This window comes from Puntigrus tetrazona, chromosome 20, assembly GCF_018831695.1.
Source record: "Puntigrus tetrazona isolate hp1 chromosome 20, ASM1883169v1, whole genome shotgun sequence".
Classification (NCBI taxonomy): domain Eukaryota; kingdom Metazoa; phylum Chordata; class Actinopteri; order Cypriniformes; family Cyprinidae; genus Puntigrus; species Puntigrus tetrazona.
The window spans coordinates 26,387,661-26,407,660 of NC_056718.1; the positions used below are offsets into that span (position 1 = coordinate 26,387,661).

The following is a 20,000-nucleotide window of genomic DNA, read 5'->3' on the forward strand; positions in this document are numbered from 1 at the left end:
TTTGGAGGATCAATGCAGGCCAAACGATGCCACATCACTGAAGCCACCAGATTATTAATTATTATAACCTCCTCTAAAAGACATTTTTGGCAAGAGCCATTTCCATTTTTGCAATCGTCCTTTACTTTATCTAGAACATCTTCCCAATTTTTACTTAGCATTAGATCATTGCCAACATACACTCCTAGATATTTTAGCCCATCCCTTTTCCAGCACAAACCACCTGGTAATTGAGGAAGACCTTTGAGACCATTTCCCACCCGCAACAGCTTCACTTTTCATCCAATTTACCTTGGCAGAGGAAATGATGCCAAAATTATCTAAAATTTCTTTAAGAAGGTCAACGTCATTTTGCCCTTTTAACCAACACAATAATATCATCTGCATATGCAGACAGCTTAAAAATTTGTTCCAGAGCATGGTATAGTCCAACCTTCAATGCTTTCTGATCTTAACCAATAAAGGTTCAATGGCAAGAGCATACAACATGCCAGAAAAGAGCACAACCTTGTCTAATACCTCTAAAAATTTTAAAAGGAGCACTCAGACCACCATTTATTTTCAGTACACTCTCAACATCCTGGTACAAAACCCTGATCATGGCAATAAAACCAGAGCTGAAACCAAACTCCTCCAGTGTACGCCAGAGATAGCTGTGCTCAACCCGGTCAAATGCTTTTTCCTGGTCTAGAGAAATAAGACCAGTATCTATATCCAAAAGCCTAGAGACTTCCAGGATATCCTGAATTAGGTAAACATTATCAAAGATGAACCTGTTCGGCACACAGTAAGTCTGATCCCGATGAATAACCTGCCCAACCACCTCCCTCAACCTGATGGCCAAAGTTTTAGAGAGCAGCTTTAAATCGGAGCACAAAAGTGAGACAGGACGCCAGTTCTTTATTTCTTTTAAGTCACCTTTTTTGGGTAACAGGGTAATAACTGCCCTCCTGCAGCTCAAAGGTAACAGCCCTCCGGCCAGACTATCATTGAGCACAGATAGCAGATCCTCACCCAGCACAGACCAAAACGCTTTTGTAAAACTCAATTGGAAGACCATCGATTCCAGGAGCTTTACCGCAATCCATGCTCTGCAGAGCAACATGCAGCTCCGATGCTGAAAGTGGCTTCTCAAGCCAAGAGTTGGTCTCATCTGATACCTTGGGCAAACTTGCATAAAAAGAGCTGGCCAGATCATCTACTTCCATGTTTTCACTCCTGTACAGTTCAGAATAAAAGAGTACTGCTCTTTTTCTAATTTCTTTAGGTTGTACAATTTCTGTACCATCCAATGAGTACAATGAATGTATGAGTCTACTTTGACCATTCTTCTTTTCCAAACCGAAAAAGAAGTTGGTTGGGCCATCCATCTCTACTGCACTCTGAAAACGTGAGCGGATCAAAGCTCCCTGTGCTCTGATGCCTAACAGGTTATCCAGATCCTTTCTTTTAGTTTTAAGGACCTCAACAAGTCCCCTATTTCCTGTGGACTCTACCAAATTCTGGAGTCCCACTATCTCAGTCTCTAGGGTTCTCACTGACTGGGAGATGTCCTTAGATACATTAAGAGTGTACTGACGACACAGTTGCTGTATTTCTTTTTCCCATAATCCCACCATTGCTGTAAGGAACAAAAATCTTTTTTCCTGGAAGTAAACTGCTTCCAAAAGAAAAGAAAAACATCCTTAAAAAAATTATCTTGTAGCAACGAAACATTAAAATGCCAGTAAGCGCTCTTACATTTTATGTTAGCAATAAAAATACTACAAATTACTAAACTGTGATCAGAAAAGCCACTGGGCAAAATCTCACATTTCTTAATAACATTAAAATTATATTTAAAACAATAAAACTGTCACGCGTGTGATAGGCAGGCTAGCAAACAACGAGATTGAACGAAAACAAAAAGGCTTTAATCCACTCGGATGAAATAAACAATATACAGGCAGGCAGACGGGCAGAATGACAGGACATAATCACACGCACATACGGACGGAGAGATCGGACACACGGAACTGAAAACACAGGACTTAAGTACACAGGGAAATTAACTAACTTAACACGACACAGCTGATGACAATGATATAATTAACATTGAGGGAAGGCAGGGCACAGGGAGCACATGGCACGAGACGAAAACATAAACAAAGTCCGGAGAACGTGACATTACACCCCCCTCCCGGAAGGTGCGTCCTCGCACCTAAAGAGGAACAACAAAAACAAAATGTCTGGGAACTGGAGGTACAGGATCTTGGGAGGAGGTTCTGGTGGAGGACGGCCCCCAGGAGGGGGTAAACAGACAGTCCAGGGAGGAACAGACGGAGGGAGGAGCCAGGGAGAAGAAAGGAGGAGTCCGGAGCAGGAGGAGATCCAGAGCCCAGCTATGGTGGTCCACGGTGGAGTCGACGGAGGGAGGAGCCATGGAGGAGGAGTGACCATCGACTCCATGGGGCCGACCGACGCAGCGGTGGAGCAGTTGGCGGAGGAGACTGAGGCAGAGACGGAGAGCCGAAGAGCCAGGGTGACGTCGAGGCGCTGGAGGTCGAGGCGCGCCGCAGGCTTCGCGACTGACACGGAGACGGGGACGGGGCGGACGCGCGGCGGAGCCAGAGCGACTGAGGACTGAGGTGAAGCCGGAGGGAAGGAGGAGCCTGACAGAGCCGGTGGGATGGAGGGACGAGGTGAAGCCGAGGAGAGGAATCCGAGGCGACGGATGGTCGACGACAGACCAAGGCGGAGCCGGGGACGATGGAGCCTGGTGGAGCTGGTGGACTGACGGACCACGGGAGGAGAGGAGGAGCTAGGAGCCCAGGGGAGCCGGCGGGTCTACGAGCCGAGGAGGAGTCTGGGTCTCGGAGGCAGAACGGCGAGGCGAGGGATCCTTCACCCTCGACGGCGGCGGAGACCGGCAGACCCGTGGCGAGCTCCAGTTGGAGAGCTGAGGTGAGCGCAGGGGCTGCTGGGATCCATCGTCGTTGTGTGACAAGGGTGGGAGGAGGGAAAACAGGGAGCGCCACGGCGCGGGCACTGGAGGAGCGCACGCGGCGCGGGCACTGGAGGGAGCGCCGCGAGGCGCGGGCAGGAGCGCACGGGCGCGGGCACGGGAGGGAGCGCCGCGTGGCGCGGCACGGAGGAGCGCGCGTGGCGCGGGCACGGGAGGGAGCGCGACGTGGCGCGGGCACGGGACGGAGCGCACGCAGGCGCGGGCATCGGCGGAGCGCGCGAGGCGCGGCACGGGACGCGAGCGCACGCAGGCGCGGCATCGGGCGGAGCGCACGTGGCGCGGGCAATGGAGGGAGTTTTTGGGGATCCAGCAGCCCTAGGTGGGGAATCAGCTCACCCTCAGCCGATGTGCACTGGGCGGAGCTCCACCCCGCGCTCTTGTTGCAGTCGGCTCGCTCCACCGCGGTGAGCTCTGTTGCTGGCTCGCGCACCTGGTCTGACGTGTTCGGCTGGGTCCTGTTACGCTCCACGGCTCGGTCGCTCTCTCTGGCGATGGGTCCGTGGACACGCTCGACTCCGCCCCGTGTCAGCGGTGGGCTCAGGCTGGGGCTCACCACACGGTGAAGGGATGAGCTGGGCTCTGGATCCTGAGTGGGGCTGGTGTCGGTGTCCTCCAGCGCAACAGTCATTGGTGAATTGCAGGACACCAGCACCCACTCGATGTAAGCGGCGCGCTCTCGAGGGCCGTCTCGGACAGCTTCGCTCGTGTGGTGGTGTTTAATCCTCGGCAGTGGATCGAGCAGAGGAAGCTGTCGGGTAGCGCGAGTCGTTCGCGAGGCGAGGAAGTCCTTCGTATAACCCTCGAGAGAGCGATCCTCCTGCTCCAGCAGGAGGATGAGGAAGTTGGGGTCGTTGTGCGGGAATACATGACCACAAAATAAAAGAAATAATCGCCGCTAAAACTGTACTTTTATACGGTCCGATCTTCTGTCACGCGTGTGATAGGCAGGCTAGCAAACAACGAGATTGAACGAAAACAAAAAGGCTTTAATCCACTCGGGATGAAATAAACAATATACAGGCAGGCAGACGGGCAGAATGACAGGACATAATCACACGCTCATACGGACGAGATCGGACACACGGAACTGAAAACACAGGACTTAAGTACACAGGAAATTAACTAACTTAACACGACACAGCTGATGACAATGATATAATTAACATTGAGGGAAGGCAGGGCACAGGGAGCACATGGCACGAGACGAAAAACATAAACAAAGTCCGGAGAACGTGACAAAAACCTATCCAATCTAGCCAAGGAAATAAAGTTGTCTCTTGTTTGAGCCCATGTGTACTGCCTTTGTTCTTTATATAAAGTTCTCCATATATCACACAGATCATGTTCTGCTATGAGCTTTCTTATTGCATGTTGAGATGCAAGATGTGGCTCTCTATGGTTCCTATCCATTCCAGCATTTGCTGTACAATTAAAAATCCTCTCAATAAACATGAATTCCTCCTCTTTACAGTTTGTCAGAATATTACTTACTTTTTCCAAAAACAGAACTCTTTCAGGACCAAGAACAGGAGCATATATATTTATAAACACTAAGGTCCTATTTTCAAACTTTGCCGTTACTTTCATTAAATGTCCCTCAACAATGTGCTCTACATCATACGATATAGGCATGAAGCTTTTCTTAAAAAGTACTGCTAAGCCACCACTGCAGTGATTTTTGTGGCTTAAAAACAGCTAAACCATCCCACTCCATGAACCAGTCATTCTGAACCAGTCAGTGAAAGCATCACTATGAGTTTCCTGGAGCAGCATTACATCAATTTTCTTCTGTTTAATCAAATCATAAAGTATTGCTCTTTTCTTGCTGTCCTGCACCATTTAAATTAAGTGTGCCCATCCTTATTCTACTCATGAGAAAGTTAATTAAGCACACTAAAAGTAAACATTTCAGAAAAGGAGAACCAAAACTAGGCTGATTCAAATTCATCGTTCAGTAAGTTGAGTTTTAACTTTTGAACAATTTTCTTTAGCCTAAAAACTTCTTGTTCAGTGAAGGCACCAGCGTCTTTCATTAGGACCCTGGTTGAATTTATAAACAGCTCACGATCTGGAAAATACTCTTCTACAACCACACCCTTCATCCCTTTTTGTTGTCTGAAGAAACTTTTAATTTTGTCCAGTGTGTAAGCACTGCGTACAGATCTCTTCTGTGAAACTGGGCTCACAGAGTCTGACGAATCACCATCACTGTCCACAGCAGATTCCTCAACGTTACTCAGCTCTGGTTCGAGCTCCCTTGCACCACCAGCAACCAATCCTTTTTTGTTAGCCCTTTTACCTTTTTCTTTACCTTTAGTTTTTCTTTTTAATGTTGGTGTTCTGAACAGACTCTGATCTTCTGACATATCAACATCTACAGCGTTATCCGCTGTGGCCTGCTCAGAAACACTACCTTCACCTGTTGCCATACTTTCAGCTTCATTATTTACACAATCACCAGACCCATCCTTGTCAACACGAGATGTTTCACTGTTTTGTGCTTGATCTGAATTGGTAGATAATTCATCTGTATTATGACTCTGATCTGCATTTTTCTCAGGACACACACGTATTACATCCACACCTGAAACACTTCATAGACTCCGAGGTAGCAAAGATGACATAGTCAAAGTTCTCGATCCTGAACTTCATGGCTAAATTTATCTCTTCGTTCTGGTTGTTTAGAATCATATGCACCTGCCTCCTAAAAGATACAACGTGCTTTAACTGTGGTGATTTACAACCTAGGGAGATTTTCTTAATTTTTGTGACAAGCTTTCCATGTCTGGACAATTCTCTCTCAATGACCTCATCCTTGATAAATGGCGGTACATTAGACAGTATCACTCTTTTCGCAGGTTGTACTAACGGCAGAACTGAAGTTAGAGAATCATTCACAGTAATCCCGGTCTCTACGACTTTATTCACTTTGTCAACATGATTCAAAAATATCACGGTGGCCACGGTGAGCTAAAAACAGCGACCCATCAATTACGCCCGGCCCGCGGGGACGACTTTAGCATTTCTCCAGAGGAACTCTACAGCTAACGAATCACATACAGCGAGAACCAGTGACATTCACTTTACGTCTCGGATTCCCGGCACGGCATTTACAGGCGGTTTTCACCAGCCCACTCAATTTCTGACCAATCGGGAGTAACGAATACAAAATGTTAAACAGTGGTTTCACACGGCTCGTCTCCTCTCTCAGTCCTCCACACCTCTCCTGCTTCTACCTGGACGTGTGAAATTGATCCCGCCGTGGCTGAAGACAAACCTGAAGCATTAGAGAAACACAGAGCCGATCAGAGAGAAAGAGAGAGAGAGAGAGAGAGAGAGAGAGAGAGAGAGAGAGAGAGAGAGAGAGAGAGAGAGAGAGAGAGAGAGAGAGAGAGAGAGAGAGAGAGAGAGAGAGAGAGAGAGAGAGAGAGAGAGAGAGAGAGAGAGAGAGAGAGAGAGAGAGAGAGAGAGAGAGAGAGAGAGAGAGAGAGAGAGAGAGAGAGAGAGAGAGAGAGAGAGAGACAGAGAGAGAGAGAGAGAGAGAGAGAGAGAGAGAGAGAGAGAGAGAGAGAGAGAGAGAGAGAGAGAGAGAGAGAGAGAGAGAGAGAGAGAGAGAGAGAGAGAGAGAGAGAGAGAGAGAGAGAGAGAGAGAGAGAGAGAGAGAGAGAGAGAGAGAGAGAGAGAGAGAGAGAGAGAGAGAGAGAGAGAGAGAGAGAGAGAGAGAGAGAGAGAGAGAGACAGAGAGAGAGAGAGAGAGAGAGAGAGAGAGAGAGAGAGAGAGAGAGAGAGAGAGAGAGAGAGAGAGAGAGAGAGAGAGAGAGAGAGAGAGAGAGAGAGAGAGAGAGAGAGAGAGAGAGAGAGAGAGAGAGAGAGAGAGAGAGAGAGAGAGAGAGAGAGAGAGAGAGAGAGAGAGAGAGAGAGAGAGAGAGAGAGAGAGAGAGAGAGAGAGAGAGAGAGAGAGAGAGAGAGAGAGAGAGAGAGAGAGAGACAGAGAGAGAGAGACAGAGAGAGAGAGAGAGAGAGAGAGAGAGAGAGAGAGAGAGAGAGAGAGAGAGAGAGAGAGAGAGAGAGAGAGAGAGAGAGAGAGAGAGACAGAGACAGAGAGAGAGAGAGAGAGAGAGAGAGAGAGAGAGAGAGAGAGAGAGAGAGAGACAGAGAGAGAGAGAGAGAGAGAGAGAGAGAGAGAGAGAGAGAGAGAGAGAGAGAGAGAGAGAGAGAGAGAGAGAGAGAGAGAGAGAGAGAGAGAGAGAGAGAGAGAGAGAGAGAGAGAGAGAGAGAGAGAGAGAGACAGAGAGAGAGAGAGAGAGAGACAGAGAGAGAGAGAGAGAGAGAGAGAGAGAGAGAGAGAGAGAGAGAGAGAGAGAGAGAGAGACAGAGAGAGAGAGAGAGAGAGAGAGAGAGAGAGAGAGAGAGAGAGAGAGAGAGAGAGAGACAGAGAGAGAGAGAGAGAGACAGAGAGAGAGAGACAGAGAGAGAGAGAGAGAGAGAGAGAGAGAGAGAGAGAGAGAGAGAGAGAGAGAGAGAGAGAGAGAGAGAGAGAGAGAGAGAGAGAGAGAGAGAGAGAGAGAGAGAGAGAGAGAGAGAGAGAGAGAGACAGAGAGAGAGAGAGAGAGAGAGAGAGAGAGAGAGAGAGAGAGAGAGAGAGAGAGAGAGAGAGAGAGAGAGAGAGAGAGAGAGAGAGAGAGAGAGAGAGAGAGAGAGAGAGAGAGAGAGAGACAGAGAGAGAGAGAGAGAGAGAGAGAGAGAGAGAGAGAGAGAGAGAGAGAGAGAGAGAGAGAGAGAGAGAGAGAGAGAGAGAGAGAGAGAGAGAGAGAGAGAGAGAGAGAGAGAGAGAGAGAGAGAGAGAGAGAGAGAGAGAGAGAGAGAGAGAGAGAGAGAGAGAGAGAGAGAGAGGAGAGAGAGAGAGAGAGAGAGAGAGAGAGAGAGAGAGAGAGAGAGAGAGAGAGAGAGAGAGAGAGAGAGAGAGAGAGAGAGAGAGAGAGAGAGAGAGAGAGAGAGACAGAGAGAGAGAGAGAGAGAGAGAGACAGAGAGAGAGAGAGAGAGAGGTTCTGCTGGGTTTGGGATGATGTTCTGGAGAGATGCTGGGACATGTCAGAATCCCCAAATCAAAAGACAAAACTAAAACGATTTTTTAAACGATCTAACTTGTCACTGGTCATCTTACTTTTAATTTTAGTAAAAATAATTACTATTTCATTTTTTGTCATTCTAATTATTTTCAGCAGTGAATCTCATTTATATAATACAAATGTATATTATTTATTCAGAATGGTTTAAACACTTCACGTGGTTACATCTTTTATTTAGTTTGGATTAAAGGAATGTGAATTTGATGGATTACATGTCATTTTATTCTGATTTTGGGTGAAATATGAGAAGGACCAGAAAATAGGATCTTCTTGAGATTTTGTCTCCTTTGTACCTAAACAAAATCTGATCTAAAGCCATTTTTGTAGCAGGAAAGCATAGAAATGTGATTGTTAAAATATTATATGTATTTTTCATTTAAACTGTGATATAAAAATAGTTTTGCAAAAAAAGAAAAGTTAATGTAAACTGCAAAATATAACTCTAAAAGGTGACCAATATAAGTAGTATAGAAAGCACTTTTTGAAAAAGTTGCGAACACCTTTTTTAAAGTATGAAAAGTAGCGATATGCAAAATCTAAATTCTGAGGAAAACGTCACAATTGTGAGATTGTACATTTACAAAGTACCGTATGTAAAATTCTGCAATTCTGAGTGTATTCACGTCTCACTATTCTGAAAAAAAGAACTGTGTAACATGTCGGAAATACATTTTTTTTAATTCTGTGGCAGAAATGGTCTTCCATAGAAAATAACCTTTAAATGCATTCGTCCGTATTCTTTCCATTAAGAAAGCCTACATGAAAAACACATCATTTACTGTGTTTCAGAAACACCAACGATCCACACAACATCAGCTGCTTCTCCGTTACTGCAACGAGAGAAAAAGAAGTTCCTCCGACAAAAAAGACCTAAGAATCAAGTGATCAGAACTGCTCCGCATTCATTTAAGACGTCTGCTGACTCCCTTATTGTTTCTCTGCAGGACATTTAGACAAAACGAGCTGAACTCACAGTAGACGTCCACCCTGATGGACTTGATGGCCGGGGAACCCAGTCCGTTCTCGGCCTTGCAGTAGTAGCGTCCACCCTGATGTCTCTGGATCTTCGCGATGTGAAGGGTTTCGTTGAAGACGCTGGAGTCCTGGAATCGGTCCGACACGCTGCCTGCTGTCTTGGTCCATCGAATCTGCACGAGGAAAAAATCACTTCAATCTCAAACCATACCATTTCACACATTACACACCATTTAGAGCCTAATGGAGCGCGGACGGAGCCATATATGCACGTTAATGTTGCATGAACAAGTGCAGAAGCAGCGATGCATGTCTGATGCTTGTGAATAATCCAGATTTAAAAAGGCAGCTGATATGGCCTTTTAGAAACAGACTTCAATCTAACTTTGCCGAACAAACACCGCAAAAGACAAGGCACTGTAGCAAAATCATTGCTTTTCCATGTGAACTGTTCAGGTATGGATCCATAACACGTCTTCTTTCAAAGCAGTGGAAAGAAAACATTATATGTATATTTTATGGCTCTTTATCTACTTTCGCCTATAGATTTCTATGACGAAACATAACTTTAAACGCTTTTTTCTCCACTTCAGCAGCACTGGCATACACTAAAACTTGCAGCTTTATTCCTCTTTATATCCTGAAGGTTTTTACTGAGGTTTTTGTTCATAACACTAGTTTGACACATACTTATTAAACGTGCATTTTTTCCGCTTTACTGTATTTTCTAATGCATGTGTGATAAAACGAGTGATAAAATGAGAAATGCAGAGCCACCTTTGGAACAAAGCAATATGTCGACAAGAATTTTGAATCAATATTTAAAATGTTGTAAAGAAACAAAAAAAATTACACATTTAAGTGTTTGTTTCTTACACTTGTTCTATTAGCGTCTATAAGCTCGGTTTTAATTACAAAGCTTTTAAACGTTTTTTTTCCTATTTCAGCAGCTCTTACATGCACATGTCTTTAGAGATTGATTCCTCTCTGTATTCTGAAGATTTTTACTGAGGGTTTTGTTCATAAAACTAGTTTGACACATACTTACTAAACATGCATTTTTTCCGGTTTACTGTATTTTCTAATGCATGCAGTGATAAAATGAGAAATGCAGAGCCACCTCTTGAACAAAGCTTTAATATGTCAACAAGAATTTTGAATCAATGTTTAAAATGTTGGAAAGAAACAAAAAAAAAATCCAAAATACACATTTAAGTGTTCGTTTCTTACACTTGTTCTATTAGCGACTATAGGCTCGGTTTTAATTACAAAGCTTTTAAAAGTTTTTTAAGCATTTCAGCAGCTCTTACATGCACATGTCTTTAGAGATTGATTCCTCTCTGTATCCTGAAGGTTTTTACTGAGGGGTTTGTTCATATAACCTTCATATGACATTTTACTTATAAAAACGTTGCCGAAATGCTTTTTTTGTGGTATTTTTTCCGATTTATGGAGTGATAAAAAGAGAAATCCAAAATCCCTTCTATAAAAACCTTTAACTCTAATAGATCAACAAAATCAAGCAAGAATTTGAAATCAGTGCTTAGATGTATTTTCTGTAAATGTAAAGCAAGTTAGCACATATCGCATTAGAAACTGCCTCATTTGTGTATTTAAACACAACAATACAGAAAATCTTTAATATGCAACAGTTTTTTTTTATTGTACAGTGTTTATTCACGTAGGGAAAGCACTGAGATATCTATTAGTTAAAATTTTCCACCCTGTTCTCCTGCAGTGTCTTGCTATTTTGCACATGGCTTTATACGACCCGACAGCGTGTGACTATAAACCACCCACACAAGACGTACCATCAGCCCGAGCATCAAAACTCTGCCAGTCAAAGCTTGTTAGTCTGCAGAAATCTGGAACGCAGGTCTGAAATAAACGCAGATGCACCAACAAACACTGAACTGCAACGACCCGACCTTGAAAACAATGACTCACGCTGCGAATGAAACTGGCGCTTTGCAGGCTTTCCGCTCCAGTCACAAGGGCTCTCGACGATCTGCAAGTCGCTCAGTGCGAGATTGGTCTCGAAAAAACTTCTGGTTCCAACGATTTCCTGGAACGCAGCCGGCTCCTGATCAACACGTGCGACACTTTCAGCTGAAGCATGTGCGTAAAGATGCTGTGTGGCATTATGTCACAGTCGCTCGTTTGTCAAACAAATGCCAGCACGGGTCCTCTGGGAGCTCCTCCTTGCCATTTCGTCTCGACAATGCCAGTGTCAATTTAAGACGCCACGTGTTCTGCGGAGTGACAAGGTGATACCACGCGCTGCCATCCGCTTTATTTCGGCGCGGCGTCCCAGTCGAGACAGAGATTAACCGCCGTGTTCCTTTAGAAACGAGGGGAGGATCTGATGAGGATTGAGCGTCCCAGTCAAGGGATCTCGGGAAAGTGGAGACACGGGGAGGGAGGATCCGCGTGATCCGGGCCACCCAGCTCATTAATGCCATGCCTTCAACCTGAGGCTATTTGTTTACATCGGGTCAGCTTCGAAACGCTGCCTGCGAGTCATAAAGCATCACGTAACTTATTCTATAAAATCGATAACTGATCTTGGTTTAAAACACCAAACAGCATTTATGGGGGCAATACGATCATCTTAATGTGAACTGATACACAATATTTCAGACTGTTCAGCCTGGAGCCAAGTAATAAAAACTGACTGTGGTTGTAGATTCAGATTTATGAATCTTGTGATTTTGCAGAATGAGGTTTACAGCTCCTGAAATGGATATAAAAGCATATTATCCTTCAGACCAGCTAACACTAAATATATAGCAAAACTATTTATCATCTCAAATGCTATTCGAGGTTTAATGTTACATTTGATGCGTTACTTTTCTTGTTTTTGTAATTGTTTTTAAAACATTTTGAAGCAAAATCGCTTTTTCGGTGTGTGTAATGTCAGCAAGATTCATTTTTTTGAAAGAAGCTATTACTTATATCCATCGAGGACTCGTAGAGTAGTTTAAAAGTGACCGTATGAAGACATTTACGATGTCACAAAAAATTCGATTTCAAATAAACGCGTTCTTTTGAGCTTTACATTCGTCTGTGAATTCAGAAAAATAAAATGCATCACATTTTCCACAAAAATCAATCATAAAAAATACTTTTCAACATTGATGTTAAGCAGAAATGCTTCTCGAGCAGTAAATCAGTATATTATTATGATATCCGAAGATCACGCGAGATACACAGAAATAAATGACTCTTTTGACGCACATTCACACAGAACACAGCTGACTTACATTCTGATACTATTTTTACATTTTTAATGTTAAACTGAGAACGAATGCAGCCAAAAGAGTCTTCTTTGAAATGTTTGTATGATAATTAAGCTGCGCCGGCTCCACGTGATCTGGGGCGTTTGAGTATTTAACACACAGCGTCGTGTTTCAGTGTGAACGCCGGAGCCGGAGAGGACAGACAGACTCTAAATCCTCACTGTCGGTGCTTTGTGATTAATCTGACAGTCATTTCAAACCGAGGCGTTGTCGTGAATATGAATCGAGTCTGTGAGAAGATCCAACAAAGGCCAGCTTTTGCCGAAAAACCCAGCTGAAGGAAAGGCCCCCCCCAAAAAAACGGTGAAATATATACAGGTGCTTGTCAAACCGCGGAGAGAAAATTAGAAGACGAACAGGCCTTGAAAACACAGTTACAGGGATTTGAGGTAAAAAAAAAGAAAAATCTCACGTAATGAAAGTGGAAACTTTCAGGCAGGGACTGAGGGAGTTTAATAAGTTCACGGCTTGGTCTTTTCATTCTCATTAAAACACACACCTGCAGCCTCAGCAGATTCAGCGTCCTCGTATATTCACATTTATACTGGAGCTGTCGCTTTCTGACGCTTCGCTGCATCGATATAAACCTCATTTCGACTCCAAACTGAATTATAGAAATGATGGCCGATGCATTCGAACAGGGTACTGTAAATGATCAGCAGTCAGTGCATCGTGTAAAATTAAGATAGAGATAACTGTTTTTCATGCGTTTCAGAAATGATATGGGGGTCAAAGACGTCCAGAAGCTCACAAAAGCGATTTTATGTCCACAGAAAACACATTACATGTGAGCAAAGTGTCTACTGTTAAGGTTTTAAATACCCTTTTGGAAAATAAAATTAGTTTGAAATAATCGTTCATTGTCAATATTTAAGGAAAACCGTTTTCTGATTTGTAAATATTCATTTATTGCGTTTTAAAGCCAACGGGCAAAACCTAGCATAGTGGCAAATAAAAAAAAAAAGAATACAATTGCAACTAATTAGCATTCGGTGTGAAAGTAATTCATGTTTTAATGTGTCACAAACAGCCCTGACGAGACTGTTACGCCGTTGACGTTTTACAGACGTTTCAGTGGGTAAATGTAATAAATCCAGGAAAAATGCGTGACGTTAGTGTTTTGCTCAGAAGAACAAAAACGCAAATTTAAACATTTTTGAAAAACAATTTAAAGCAGCATTACACTCGATTTTTTAAATAAGTCTTTTGCTCAATCGGTCCATCAACTAATTAAACGTTATAGAGATCGTGGACTCGTCTCGGTCTTCTCCAGACGGACCGGAGCCCTGTGGATTATTCTGCTGTTTCTATCAGGCTCTCATTCTGACGGCACCCATTGACTTCCATTGCTGAGAAACTGATGAAACAAACTTGTCCTAAACTCAGATGAACCGAGGGTGAGCTACTTGCTGTGTATCAGGTGTCTCCATCACACGGTGAGTCTTTAAGTGCAGGATGAAGGCTCCTGACGTCCTGGATCGGCCCGAGGCTGTAATTCAGATCCTGTTTGCTGATTCTGCCGACAAAATCCTGAAAGTGCTGCTCTCCGAACGACGCACTTTGCTTCCTGATTGCTTGTTTGCAGGAGCTGTGCCTGCGCCGCTGATATAGGATACACGTAGAACAGAAACCTGCACATACTCAGATATGAACAAAATAAAGAAAATGCAAAAACAACGATTGCGGTATGAATTTGATTTGCCATTTTCTCAAACTGTGCATGTATGTAGTTTCAGCGTACACGCGTGAAAATGTATTTCAGACGCAAAAGTCTTACAGTAAAGCCTATATTTAGGACAGATGTGGTTTTAATAACCTACTAGAAATAATAAAAAAAGTGTGTTCTAGCTAGTTTTTTCCCCCTCTGAAAATTAAATACATACATCGGTTGAAATATATATCGAACACATTGGTAGTTTTTGTATCTTTTTAAATATACAGCTGTGGTCTGCAAAAATGTTAATTTTTATGTAGTACTGACCTGAAATAAATATTTCACATAAAACTTTTACCACACACACACACACACGGTTTATGAGGTTTTTATGATGTTATACTGTATAGACTGTATGTGTTATTGCTCTGAACCTACTCCTTACTGGAAACTTTTAGATGTTTTTTAACCTTTTGAATTATGGGGATACTGGCAGTGTCCTCATAAAACACCTTTAGATTGTAATACCCCTATAATACCCATATGACTAAACACACACACACAGACACACACACACACACACACACACACACACACACACACACACACACACTCACACACACACACACACACACACACACACACACACACACACACACACACACACACACACACACACACACACACACACACACACACACACACACACACACACACACACACACACACACACACACACACACACACACACACACAGACACACACACACACTCACACAGACACACACACACACACACTCACACAGACACACACACACACTCACACACACACACACACACACACACACACACACACACACACACACACACACACACACACACACACAGACACACACACACACACACACACACACACACACACACACACACACACACACACACACACACACACACACAGACACACACACACACACACACACACACACACACACACACACACACACACACACACACACACACACACAGACACACACACACACACACACACACACACACACACACACACACACACACACACACACACACACACACACACACACACACACACACACACACACACACACACACACACACACACACACACACACACACACACACACACACACACACACACACACACACACACACACACACACACACACACACACACACACACAGACACACAGACACACACACACACACACTCACACAGACACACACACACACACTCACACACACACACACACACACACACACACACACACACACACACACACACACACAGCACTGTTCAAGATCCAATCACTTCCTCTCTCATAATTCTCCTGATAGATTTTTATACACGTGAAAGACAAAACATAAACTAAAATGGCTAAATCTAAAACATATGGAGGAATACATTTATTTAAAAATTGTAGAATTACAATAAAAATTAAAACTGAAATTAAAACGAAACCTGAAAACATAATTCTGCAGTGATTTTGCATAATAACAATAAAATGAAATATATAAATATATAAATATATATATATATATATATATATATATATATATATATATATATATATATATATATATATATATATATATATATATATATATATATATATATATTCATTAAAACTAAAAATAAGCTTTTTGCTAACAACTAGAGAATTTCAGCTGCCCTTAATATTCATCTGCAGAAAAGAACTTTTTATTTTCCACTACTTGGTCCTTTTTGTCCTTCTTCCCTCCTCTTATCCCAGTCTCTGACTGAGCTGCTCATACAGTATTCAGACACCATCTCTCCATACAGTACACTGCTTCTGAAGCGCGGCTCTGGACCGGATCAGACGTCTCACGTCTTAATAATCTGATTTCAAAGGAGACTCGGGGACTGTTTGATCCGCCTGCGATCTGGTTTTCATATTGTAATGAAGCGCCGGAGCGTCACACGACTCAGCCTGAAATATCGGGATCAATACCTGCCCGCCGACACAAATTAACCAGCTGTACATTGATCAAAGGGCAATTAAATATTAATTAGGGTGAACGGGCAATCCCCAGGACAACCTCGAAGCTCATGTCATTTCTCCAGACCAGAATACTGTAAAACAACCTGCTGCCGAAGACAAAGAACATCTTAACAGATATAACAACAACTATCTTAAAGACAACTATGACAACTTAAACTAAAATTAAAATGAGAGCTTAAATTAAAAAAATAAAGGATTCTGTGTAATGCTATAACAGCAAAATATAAGAACCCAACTTTTATAACTGAACCGTTTCAAAGCTATAAAGAAATGAACAAACAAATTAATGAATTAATTAAATAATAAACAATTAAATTAAAATTGATAGAATAAATAATAGAATAATAATAGATTTATATATATATATATATATACACATATATATATATATATATATATATATATATATATATATATATATATATATATATATATATATATTATATATATATATTCATTTTACAAATTATAAAAGTAATATATTAAATATAAAGACAGATATTTCCCACATGCATTTTCTAGAACTCATGCAACTTAACTACATTTTGATAATTACTGTATTTTAGTGTAATCTTATTATCTTGATCTTTAAAAAACACAACCTGTTCAACTGGCAATTCAAATGCATAAATAATAATAAAGATTAAATCTAAACAAACAAAAAACCCCACTTCTGTCGTCATCAGCGGACACGGGAGAGCAAGTGCTCTAAGACCTGACCTCTTGACCTCGTCGGGGCTGAAGGGCAGCGGTTCAGCACACGATTCGACAGATGTTTGTCATTTCATGTTTTAAATCTGGATCAAAAACCTCTTAAAATCAAACGGCTCAGTCATCTCTGAGACTCCAGAGCCCATCTCATCCCGCTTCTGGCGCTCGCTCCCAGAGAAATAAAACCCGCTGCCAGCCTTTCAGGAAGTGAGTCGAAATACTGAACCGGCTTCTGAATCACTGAATCATTTCACGGCCAGAAACGACTTAACCCTCAAAAGCACTCTCTAGCCATCAACATAAAAGTTATTTTAGATCTTTGTTTTTAATTATATGTGTTAGGATGGTTGTGTAAAACATTTGCGTCAGATTTCGAGCCCGAATGCGCGGCTGGTTTTAAAGCAAAACAAAAAGTTGCATTAATATTGCATGGCAGTATACAGGGATGCGACTTTTATCTCAGCGTGAATGTGTTGAAAATGGCCTGAATCTGTCACGCACGAAATAAAAAAAAATTATAGTAACAATTTAAAACAAATGTCGAATGTAATTAAATATCAAAAAATTAAATATTAAAGAATAAAATTATAAAAAAAGATATTTGCCTTTTGAACAACAATATGGCATTGTGATATTTTCAAAAAAGGCTAAAACAGCGAAACGGTGAATTTATCCTGGTGGGGCTTTCAAAATAACTCTACTATAATTCTAGAATTCGGCCCTGATGTGGAGTCAGGAGTATGATGTTCCTCGTCTGTCCAACATCGCATCAGATCCGTCAACCGAGCCAAAAAAAGCCCTTCCGCTTGATCTGGCCCCTCGGATGGATTTATTCAGGGTTAGCGGCGTTTATCCGCTCGGTCGTGCGCTCGTATTCAGCGGGGAAATACTGTGTGTGAGTCGAGCAGATTACAGGAGAACACACACACATTCATAAAGAGCATCATACTCCTCCTCGTCTTCTTCAGAGGTTCATGAGAGCATGCAGAGCTTCAGACGCGTTTAGAGACCGGTTCAGCTGCTATACACGCGATAAAAACTCCACCACCGTGAATAATCATGAATTTACGAGGTTAAAGTTCAGGAAAGCGTTCAAATTTATTTATTTATTATTTTTATAAATATATATATATATATATATATATATATATATATATATATATATATATATATATATATATATATATATATATATACATATATACATATATATATATATTTTTATATTATTATTATTTTTTATATATATATATATAATAATAAACATACACTGTACATATATTATGTAAACAAAAACTTTTATTTTGAAAGCGATTAATCACAATTAATAATATAACGAAACTAATATTTAGTTACTTAACATGATTCTGTCATCATTTGCTCGTCCTCACATCGTTGCAAACCGGTATAAGTTTTAATTTTGTTCTGATGAACACCAAAGAAGAAATTCAGAACAATGTTAGTAACCAAAAAGCTGGCTGACCACCTTCAACTAACATTCGTCAAAATATCTTCTTTACAAGTTGAGGGCGAGTAAAAATGGCGAAGTTGTGATTTTTGGGTGAACTGTCCCTTTAAACTGCGGCTCAAATAGGACCTGCATTATCGGCACTGTTTTTTAAAGTGAGATCGCTTGATAATTGCGTAAAAATCTGGCAACCCTAAATCCTACAGACCTTTCCTTCACAGATAAGCTCGTATTTCCGCCTTGTTTTGATTGACAGCATCTATACCGATTAAATGGCGATACCGATTATCGGCCGATATGCGGTTCCTGATTGGTCGGTTCCTCACCTGTGGTCGTGGATGTCCGGTGACCAGGCAGGTGAGCTCGAGCGTCTCTCCCTCGCGGATGGTGTAAACCCTCTCAGAATAACGCTCCTCCTCCACGTTACACGCGTGACCCGAGTGAACGATCCGGACCGTCGGAGGCGCTGTGAAGAGAACAGACGAGAGCGTCACATTCGGCGAATCAAACAAACACGGACGTCCTTGAGCTCTATCAAGCGCACTTCAGTCTGACGGCTACCTAGACGACTAACAAGCTGGTCGGTGACTAAACAATGATCGGACATAATGCGTTTTTACTATACATGAGAAAAGCAAGGTATTTATTACACTATTTGTTCATCTTTGTTAACATTAGCTTCCTCTTTGCTCAGTGCATCAACTGATGTTAGCTAACATAGCTTGGGATTTCATCATGCATCAGTAAACACTGAAATAAACACGAACTGAGATGAAGTCATGCTGGTGAAGTATTGGTATATATAGTTCACCTAAGCTAATGTTGTTAACCGTTGTTAATTATAGAACCGTATTGTAAAGTGTTAAATTAAACTTTGCATTTTGTCAATTTTTATGTAGCATTTAGCATACTAACCCTGAACCTTCCCGTGTAGTTACCTTATATCACCAGAACTTCATCATTTACAAACAAAATGAACATTTTAAGCTGAAACTTAAACACTTTTACTGTATTTTTGCAGAATTATTCTGTTAACCACAGCTGTTTTTCTCTACAAAAACAATCCTTTTTCCAGGATTTTGTTTTTCATACTGAAGAAATGTCTCTGGCTCACAACACACACACACACACACACACACACACACACGACCGCAAATGACACACTTTGAACCTTGTGGGAAAATAATGACATCAAAATACAATGAATGAATTGAGTGGAGTGACGAACACAGACACGCTGCTAAACTATCACCCATTTTATGGGGAAAAGAACGGCGTTTTATTTGGTTGCATTCATCATTCATCACTTACGTCACAGCATGTGTTCAATATTGTCTCATTCAGCATGTTGTTTTATGGATATCGTTGCATTTATGTGTGAAAAAGGCGCCAAGGGCTCCAGGAACACCGAGCACCTTTGACCCAGCAGACGCTTGAGATCATTCCTCTTTTACGCCCAAGAGCTCTTTAAGTAACTGCGTGTGAACTGATGGTTGCGTCTGCTCAGACAGATCACTGATGTCATGATGAAGTACTGTGTGTGTGTGTGTGTGTGTGTGTGTGTGTAGATCACAGCTGTTCAATAACACGGAGCGTGAAAACAGCAGTGAAGATGCTGGAGGGACGCAATCGACCCCAGCAAATCTGTCCTGCACAGCCGGCGGCTAATTGGGAAAAATAAAAATAATAAAATGAAAAAAAAA

At 42.0% G+C, this 20,000-nt stretch overlaps 1 protein-coding gene across 4 annotated transcripts in view; it reads right to left on the reverse strand.

Annotated features, from left to right (window-relative positions):
* Positions 1-20,000, reverse strand: part of LOC122325425 (MAM domain-containing glycosylphosphatidylinositol anchor protein 2-like) — a 114,693-nt gene that overhangs the window by 62,430 nt on the left and 32,263 nt on the right. For all 4 annotated transcript variants that reach the window (XM_043220471.1, XM_043220473.1, XM_043220470.1 and 1 more), the window contains exons 2-3: positions 18,624-18,763; positions 9,108-9,282 (exon numbers count right to left, since the gene is read on the reverse strand). In XM_043220471.1, the coding sequence (XP_043076406.1) occupies positions 9,108-9,282; positions 18,624-18,763 (315 nt within the window). The remainder of the gene's footprint in view (positions 1-9,107; positions 9,283-18,623; positions 18,764-20,000) is intronic.